The sequence below is a fragment of the Aedes albopictus genome, chromosome 3, assembly GCF_035046485.1.
Source record: "Aedes albopictus strain Foshan chromosome 3, AalbF5, whole genome shotgun sequence".
NCBI classification, from domain to species: Eukaryota; Metazoa; Arthropoda; class Insecta; order Diptera; family Culicidae; genus Aedes; species Aedes albopictus.
Genome location: NC_085138.1, coordinates 213,388,502 through 213,397,818, shown reverse-complemented (window position 1 = coordinate 213,397,818; position 9,317 = coordinate 213,388,502). Strand labels below are relative to the sequence as shown.

General features: G+C 49.1%; 1 protein-coding gene across 1 annotated transcript; it reads right to left on the bottom strand.

Annotated features, from left to right (window-relative positions):
* Window positions 1-2,125: 2,125 nt before the first annotated feature.
* Window positions 2,126-5,635, bottom strand: LOC134290591 (uncharacterized). The gene is made up of 8 exons (XM_062857757.1): window positions 4,713-5,635; window positions 4,323-4,390; window positions 3,860-4,255; window positions 3,070-3,602; window positions 2,939-3,023; window positions 2,605-2,834; window positions 2,357-2,518; window positions 2,126-2,308 (listed from the first exon to the last, which is right to left on the bottom strand). The coding sequence occupies exons 1-8, from the start codon at window positions 5,633-5,635 to the stop codon at window positions 2,126-2,128; spliced, it is 2,580 nt and encodes an 859-aa protein (XP_062713741.1).
* Between the last annotated feature and the right edge of the window lie 3,682 nt (window positions 5,636-9,317).

Here is a 9,317-nt window from a genome sequence, read left to right as displayed (position 1 = left end):
GAGGTGCGAATCGAAGCGAAGCACTTTCTACCGCCTGTCATCTATATTTACTTTCATGCCCAAAACAGTCATTACCAAATGAACAACTTTTCACTTTGGAACGTATTGCTTTTAACAGTAGTGCAAATCGAAGGGATTTTCTGTTGATTTCTCTGGTGGGTTTGTTTTGGTCCTCAAATCAACACTGACAGCATTGCGATCTCAAAGGAAAAACACTTCTGATCATGTTGATTACGACATTGAATAGTTAAGGGATTTTTCCCTTACATCTAGCGTGCAGATTTTTTACCGTGTAACACAGTCCCGCAAAGAGTGAAACCAAATCTACCTATCGAACTGTCAAATTGGCTTTCTTGGCAAGATGGACCAACCAGTGGTCTTAGCCAGTCGTCAAGACAAGTTCAAAGAAAAAAAAATTGGCTACCTATCGAGCACGCCAGCAAAATTATGAAAACAAATTCTGGCGAAGAAGAAGAACAACAATCAAAAGAAGTCGTCTTTGCATGTCTCTATATATACGGTCTCTACACGGAGAAAAAAAAAGTTACTTCAATCATATTATGATCGCAAACAAGCATATTTGTGCACTGACTTCTATATAATCCCCTTTTGAGATTGTATTACGCATAATACAATAGGATGAAGCATAACAGAAGATTGAAATGACCTAATTGATGAATTGATTAGAGCAAAACAATATGCTTGATTCAACAATATTTTGCTTTCTTCAACAATATTTATTGTTGATGGTTTGACAGCTCATTTATTCACATGATAGATTCAAGCATGCTTATGCTTAACTTAAAATTCATTCAAATGAGGTTATGTTGTATTTCTAGAATCATTAAAAGCTTTAAAATTTTGTTAAACAATTCTATAATCATTGTATTTTAGTGCAATATGTTCTAATTGTAACATATTACATATTACTTCGCTGATTGTACACTAACTTTGACATGGGGACATTTCCTCGATTCTACTAGAAGCTTTGGCATTTTCATTGATATTCCTCCCCTCACTGGGGTTACTAAGATTGTCTGGAAAAGAAACACCCCTCAATCCTCTTCCGCAATCTCGTGTTTTGACATCTGTTGTGGTAATATGTGCTTTCTTGGACAAGTTAAAAATGTTACTCCCGGTGTTCTACATGCATGACAAAATAAAACCTTGAGCTGCTTGCAATCTCGCCAACGATGCCCATATTTTCTGCAATTCCAACATAATTGTTCTTTTAAGGCTTCTTTAATACTACTTGTATCCGTCGCCTTAGGAATTGTATATTTCTGCCTGTCTCTCCTGTCCTGTTTGTCCCTACGTTCGAAAACGCAAACTTCCACTTCTTCTGAAAAGGACGTTGAAGATTCTGAACAAGCTTCGACATATCTGACGTGTCTTTTGAATGGCTGATTGGCTTTTGTGCAAATTCTGCCACTATCCTTATCCAGCTGCTGGCACAGCATGCTGACATGAGCAATGTTTTTGATTTTATAAAACGACAGCTTTGTTTTGTACCACCTACGCGTGTTATTCCTCCTTTCTGAGTACTCCTTTGTCATTCTTTTAAACATCCCTTCAAATTTCGCACAAAAAGCCACAAAAGATTCTCCTTTTTTCTGTTTTCTGTCCTTAATTTCTTGAAGAAGCTTCCAATCTTTGTTGGGATCTCGACGACTTGGAATAAATCCTCGATCAGAACTTTCATGAATTTCCAATTCGGAGCTTGACTTTGATGATAACACGCTGCTCAATGAATCCAAAGATGAGCTCTCATCTTCCGATGAGGACTCCTGCGGTAATTCTCTCTTACTACTTATCCTATGTTTCTTGTTTTTCTCCTTTTTGCTTTCACCTTTTTCATCTCGTTTTAAACATTGTTCCGTGTTACGTTCTTTAGGAATGGCTCCTAATCCTAACGCTTCCCTTTGCTTCATCATACTTGTTCGCAAGTGGACTGTATTTTAGGACTTCTCGACATAGGCGGACCGACGACTTCCCGAAGAGACCACTTAACCAGGGAACCAGAACCGGAATTAAAACACCAGGCTTAACGTTTTACACTCTATTTACATACTATTTACACATTTCTTTGATTTGGTTCAAATTCACTTTTTTTTTTAATTAACTGCTACGACACACGTCTTAACAAGTCGAACGTACGGCGAACAATAAATTTTTCCTGAGGATAGGAATTTTCCTCCTTTTGCGCCCACTCTTCCTTCGCGTGATCCTTTCGTGCGGCTGCTTGCATCACATGCTGTCTTTCGCGCAGCTGTGTGCTGCTGGAATCGCGCACCTCAGCAGGCTGCAGCTGGAGGTGCACGGAGAAAATTAATCATTCGTGGCGATCGGCCCGAACATCCTCCCCCGCGGGACCCTTGTTCTCGTTGGCCACACGGTTGTCCAGTATAGGTAGAGGGGCCAGTTTGTGGATCGGACGCTTCAGAATACCGGCCTTGGTTCGAACGTCCATCTCACGGACCAATCCATCTGCTCCAGTGTAGGCTGCTTCGATTTTACCCTGCTTCCATTGTTGGGTCGGTAAGTTGTCATCCTTGATAACCACCACCGTACCAGGTAGAATGTTCTCCTTCTCCTTATTCCTACCTGTCGTACCTGTAATTCCAGCAGGTACTCTTCGGACCAGCGCTTCCAGAACTCCTGACGTAGGCGCTGGACGTACTGCGATCTGGAGAGCCGATTTTCCGGGATTCCATCGTAGCTGGGCTCCGGAATGGCAGTCAGAGGGCGATCGATCATGAAATTACCGGGAGTTAACGGCTCGAGCTCCGAGGAGTCCTCAGACTCCTCAGCCGAGAATTGAGCTGAGCTTCGATCTGGCACATCAAGGTCGAAAACTCGGACATCGTCAAGAGGCTTGACTGGCACTTCTTTTTCAGGATGGTCTTGACACTCTTCACTCCTGCTTCCCAAATCTCACCCATGTGTGGGGCGTTCGGGGGAATCATCTTCCATTCGATCTGCCGGGCCTGGTAGAACTCGAAAATCTTGAGCTCGGTAACTTCCTGCTTAAAATATATAGAGCTCGTTCAGCTTGTTGCGAGCACCGACAAAGTTTGTCCCATTGTCTGAGAATATCTGCTCAGGGACACCCCGGCGAGAGATAAATCGCTGGAAGGCGGCGATGAACGCATCGGCCGAGAGATCCTCAACTACCTCCAGATGAATGCCCTTGGTGACCATACACACGAACACGCTGACATATCCCTTTAGGGGAGGCGCCTTTCTTCCTCGTTGCTTGATGAGCATGGGTCCCGCAAAGTCAACGCCAACCTTCACGAAAGCGGGAGCCTTGTCGCACCTTGCGATGGGAAGATCCCCCATGAACTGATTAGCACACGGAGGGTTGAGCCGGAAACACCGCACGCAATTTCTTGTTACCTTGCGTACAGCATAACGGGCTCCCAGAATCCAAAATTGCCGGCGGAGCTGTGCCAGAAGTGCCGACGGTCCGATGTGCAGATTCTTACGATGTACAGCTCGAATCAACCGTTCGACAGTTTCATCGTTCTTAGGTAAGATCCACTGATGCTTCACCCCGTACGGCAAACTTGAATGTCGCAGCCGTTCACCGAGGCGAATCACTCCATCATCCAAAATGGGGGTTTAAGGTGAATATATGACGAAGCCACAGCCAAAATTTTCAAAAGCACAAATCTGAAGAACCATTGGACGGTTTGCTCTGAAAAGTTGATCGATTGGTCACCACCAGCGGGTAACCAATCGATCAAATTTTCATCGCAAACCGACACGTGGTTCTTCAGATTTGTGCTCTTGAAAATTCGGGCTGTGGCTTCGTCATATCTTCACCTTAATGCTTTTAATCTTTTGCAGTACTCACCGGACTTCATAATGGCTACCTCCTTACCAAAGTGTAGTGATTGAACCACCCTGACGATGACCTTCAACGATAGGCGCATTTCGAACACGGTGGGGAAACGCTCGGTGGTTCGCTTGTTGACTGTCTTCTCCTTAGCATTCCGGCAAAAACGCAAGACGTATGCCAGAACTCGCTGCAGCTTCCTGAAGGACTCGTACTTGTGGAACACAGGCAGCTTCTCCAATATCACCACCGCTGAAGCTACAGTGGCCTGCCGCAACTCAGGAACATCTTCATCGGATAGTGGTTCAGGGACCACCACCTGATATTCTTCACTGCGCAGGAACAACGGACCATTCCACCAAAGATAGTTCTTCTGAAGAGCTTCGGCAGACTGGCCGCGCGACACTACATTGGCTGGATTGTCAAGCGTATTTACATAGTTCCACTTGAATTGATTTCCGGTAGAGTTAATCTCACTTACCCGGTTTCACACAAACACTTCCAAATGTTCCGGGTTCTTCGCTAGCCAAGCTAGCACCACTTGATTGTCTGACCACAAAGAAATGTCGCGAAAGGGTAGCGCTAATGCTGCTAGCACTTTCTTCACTAATCGATGTAGCAAAAGCGCTGCTAGAAGTTCCTTTCTCGGTATGGTCCTGTCTTCGGAACGATCTTTTATTTTGCGCACAGCAATCTCACTACTGCAGCTTGACCAGGTGCGATTGACCTGATGTACACACAGGCACTTTAGGCCTCCAAGGTTGCATCCCCAAATCCGTGAAACTCGAAGGCAACGGCTCCAGTGACCACGACGTGACGGGGAATCCGAAGGCTGGTGACACCTCTTAATGCATTCAGGAACTCTACACACTTTTTCTTCAGCTCTCCTGAGAGCTCTTCGTCCCATACCAACTCTTCTTTCCAAATGCTCTTCATCAAAAGTTTACCGATAACGATGACCGGCGCCACAAGACCCAAGGGGTCAAACATTCTTGATATGAGCGACAGCACTTGTCGCTTTGTTGCACTATCTTCACACACTGTTGGAATGGAAATGAACTGCAGAGCATCCAAAGTTGGGTTCCACATTAGTCCCAACGTTTTAATCACTTCACTTGAACCACTTTCGTCGATGCTGAGCAGCTCATCCCGATCACTTTCCGGAATCCGCTCCAGCAACGTAGGATTATTGGAAGCCCACTTATGCAGATGGAATCCACCGGCCTGAAGCAGGCCAATCAACTGCATTTGAGCCTCGCTTGCTTCATTCAGGTCGTCAAACCCAAACAATGCGTTGTCCACGTAGTAACTATTCTTCACGATGTCAGCAGCCACAGGATACTTGAAGCCTTCGTCGACAGCAAATTGCAAGAGTGCCCACGTTGCCAAAAACGGGGCGGAAGCCGTACCGTAGGTGACTGTTGTCAGCTCTAGTACACGAAGCGGTTCGGAAGGAGTTTTCCTCCAGAACACACGAGTTAGCGGCGTATGCCACCGATCGATGAAGACTTGTCCGTACATTTTGGCCACGTCAGTAGCCAACACATGGAGCGGGAGACGGAATCGAAGAGAGATGGATTGCAGATTGCTTTGAATGATGGCGCCAATCTTCATTACATCGTTGAGCGACCGTCCAGATACCTTCGCCGATGCATCGAACACCACACGGCACTTAGTGGTAGTATTCGATGGCCGCAGCACAGCATGATGAGGTAAGTACCACTTCATGATACCTGATGGATCTTCACTAACGTTCACTTGTTTGCAGTGCCCAAGACTCTCGTACTCGTCCATGAAATCCTGGTACTTCTTCTTCAGATCCGGATGTTGCGAAAGCTTTCGCTCCAGCGCATGAAACCTTCTTAATGCAAGCGGCCTTGGGGCAGCAGGGACGGATGTCCTGGGGCCTGACGCACCCCCCCGCTTGCGAGTCAGCCGCGTAGTTGCTGGCTAAGAATAGGACTGCTAACCCCAATTCAACATGTCAAGCGACCCGTGTCGAGGAATGAGTGATCGAGGGGGTGAAAAAGATGCTCGATCTTTAACGGAGCCTGTGGGGCACCTGGGCACTCCCCACAGTAAGCTGTCCCTTACCGCGTTAATGCAGAGCTCTGGCGTGGTGGACATTCTTTCTCGTGCGACTCGTGGGAATAAAATATGAGTAACAAACCAATTTCAAAAACAAGTGTAGCAGGTAGTAGTGGTGCGATCAACCCCTTCGCAAGGAGCGGGTTGATGCGGTCTCCAACAAGGAGAAGCGAGGAGTCAGGTGCTGGAAGCTGCTTACGCAGCTCAAGCGTGGGAGCTCCTGTCCACTCCACGGCAAGCCAGCCGGCAGAGGTTATGGACGGAGCATGGTTGCTGAGGGCCATCAGCCAAGTAGCAGGAAAAGGACGGCCCGCATTAGAGGTAGCTGAGCAGCAGCTTGGCAAAATTATCGACTTTGCGACAACTAAGTCGAATATAAGCAAGGACCTGAAAACGGCCTTGCTTCGGCTTAGAGCGTCTGTCGATGAGGCCAAGCAGGAGCGCGCGGTCGCGTTGCTGGCTGCGGTAGCGGCGGAACCCGCAAAGCAGAAAGCGTCTAAGTTTATACAAACGGAGGCCTTCTCCTTCGCGGGTAGTCCGAAGAGTGTGAAGCGAATGCTCGTGACAAACGTGACAAGCATTCGCAGAAGCGGGCGAGGCAGCCGTCAAGTGAGGAGCTGTCTTTTTTTTTTTCTAAACCATAGGGGGATAAATCTGCTCATCAGACACCCTAACAGGAAGGTTAGGGTAGTGTGCGGTTGAGGCCGTCTTCTACAATGCCGGTAGAAGCCAGGACTACTCTCTCCTCGACCCACTAAAACACATTCCTATGGTCGCCAAACCCTACGTCTCTCCGGAACCACCAAGAAGGTATTGCTTCAGAGAGGGGCTAGTGCATATCGCACCCTCAAGGTTAGCTGCCGTAGCCTAGCAGCAACGAACATCGATGACTCGCTCTGGAGAGTCCATCACGATAGCCTGCTGGCGCTTAGCCAGTTTCCCGAGTGGTCCTCGCCACTCCCTTTGTCCACGGAAGGCGGGCAGGGTCAACCCCGCCCGCGCCCTACTGCTGAGCGGACATCAAGAACTGATGCCCACATGCAACCCGATCTGACCTGCTGAAGGCAAGGGTATCACTACCCTTCAGGCCTTATCAGATGCATCCGTAGGTTGCAGACAGCAGGGTCTCACCTACCCCGACCCTTGCCGGGGACCCCTTTCCAACCGCGCCCTCAGATCCAACCCAGTAGACTGACGCCACGACAGCACCGCTACCGGGACTTCCTCTCCGCGGCCACTTAATCGCTGTAAGGGTCGATCTCGACCGCAGGGCACCGGTATGACCTACGAAGCCGACTTCGAACCCCTGGACCACCTCTTGTACTGCATCTGGACTAGCCATTCTCCGAGTCCACGCGCCACCTCCTCTGTAGCTCCCAGACGATATGGGTGATAGCCGTTGAAACGGCATTCCAGCTAATCTCATCCCTACACATTCTCTGGACCAAGTTGTCCGGAGTTGTGTCCTCCCCGCATGTGGCAAGCATGCGGTCACGCATTGTGCGAAAACGCGGGCACACGAACAAAACGTGTTCCGCCGTTTCCTCTAAACCATTGCACACTGGGCATTCGGGAGAATCCGCATGCCCGAAACGGTGTAGATACTGTCGGAAGCAACCATGACCTGTAAGGACCTGTGTCAGGTGGAATGAAACTTCCCCATGGCGCCTATTAATCCAACTATCTACCCTCGGTATAAACCTATGGGTCCACCTTCCTTTGGTGGAACTGTCCCACGCGCGCTGCCATTTGACCATAGAGACCATCCTGACAGTCTTGCGTATGCCTCTTGTGCCGCGCATTTCGAAGCACTCCATATCCTCACTGATAAGAATGCTGATGGGCACCATACCAGTAATGACACAGAGAGCGTCGTGTGACACGGTACGGTACGCGCTTGCAACCCTCAGACACATAAGCCTGTAAGTACTTTCCAGCTTCCGTCGGTAGCATTCAGTACTTAGCGCGGTACCCCACGCCGGGCCGCCATACCTAAGTATGGACGTAGCAACACTAGCCAGAAGCTTGCGCTTACTGGCGTACACCGCTGAGCTATTGGACATCATCCGGGACAGTGCCGCAATAGCTGTGGAGGCTCTTTTACAGGCATAATCAACGTGGCTACCGAAGGTAAGCTTATCGTCGATCATCACGCCCAAGTGCTTGACAGAGCGCTTCGACAGGATAGTGCATTCTCCTACACTGATCTCCGTCTGCTGCGCCGACTGCATGTTGTTAATAACCGTCACCTCTGTCTTGTGGTGAGCCAGCTCCAGTTTTCTGGACCGCATCCACGCCTCCACAACCTTGATCGAGTGGTCGGTAGTCAACTTCACCTCCTCGATCGTTTCACCGTAGACTTCGAGCGTAATATCGTCGGCAAATCCGACAATCACCACTCCCACTGGGTACTCTAACCTCAACACCTCGTCGTACATGACATTCCATAACACCGGACCCAGGATGGAACCTTGCGGGACTCCTGAGGTTATGTGAAAGCACTTCCGACCCACCTCCGTGTCGTATACTAGTACGCGATTCTGGAAGTAGCTTCCGAGAATCTTGTACAAGTACTCCGGTATCCCCAGACGCAAGAGCGCATCGGCAATAGCAGCCCAACTGGCGCTATTAAATGCATTCCTTACATCCAGAGTCACTACCCCGCAGAAGCGAATTCCCCTCCTCTTAGGCTCGAGTGCTTTCTCGGCGGTTTTTGTAACCGACAAGATAGCGTTTACGGTGGACCTCCCCTTCCGGAAGCCGTACTGGTTGCTCGAAAGACCATTTACGCCCTCAGTGAACCGCAACATTCTATTGAGGATGATCTTTTCGAGCACCTTCCCCGCCGTGTCAATCAAGCATATTGGTCTATAAGCCGACGGGTCTCCGGGTGGTTTCCCCGCCTTTGGCAATAGTACCAGGCTCTGCCTCTTCCAAGCTTCTGGGAAAACTCCCTCGTCCAGGCATTTCTGCATAGCAGACCTGAACATCTCGGGAGCCTCTGCAATAGCTACTTTTAAGGCCAGGTTCGGAACTCCGTCCGGACCTGAGGCCTTACCTACGCTAAGGGACTTAGCTATCCCCGCAAGTTCCACATCGGTGACCCTCTCCTCATCGCCAGCCCCAGTCCCCGGCTGTCCTACGAAAGGAGGCCAAGGACTAGGATCATGACGCGGAAAAAGTCCTCCAATGATCCCCTCCAACATCTCTGGAGATTGCTCTGTAGGAGCCATCACACCTCTCGTCTTGGCCATAACGATCCTGTAAGCGTCACCCCACGGGTTCGTATTGGCACTCTGACAGAGACCCTCAAAGCAGGCCTTTTTGCTTGCTCTTATCTCGGTCTTGAGCGCGGCTTTTGCAGCGGCGAACACCACCCGCCGTTCGT

Bases quoted from the DNA above. Each gene is read 5' to 3' on its own strand.
- LOC134290591 (XM_062857757.1), bottom strand. From the start codon at position 5,635: ATGGACGAGTACGAGAGTCTTGGGCACTGCAAACAAGTGAACGTTAGT. The intron at 3,603-3,859 runs GTGAGTACTGCA...TGGATGATGGAG, and splicing joins GGTAGCCATTATGAAGTCCG to TGATTCGCCTCGGTGAACGG. The intron at 2,835-2,938 runs GTGAGATTTGGG...TTGATGTGCCAG, and splicing joins CCCGAACGCCCCACACATGG to ATCGAAGCTCAGCTCAATTC.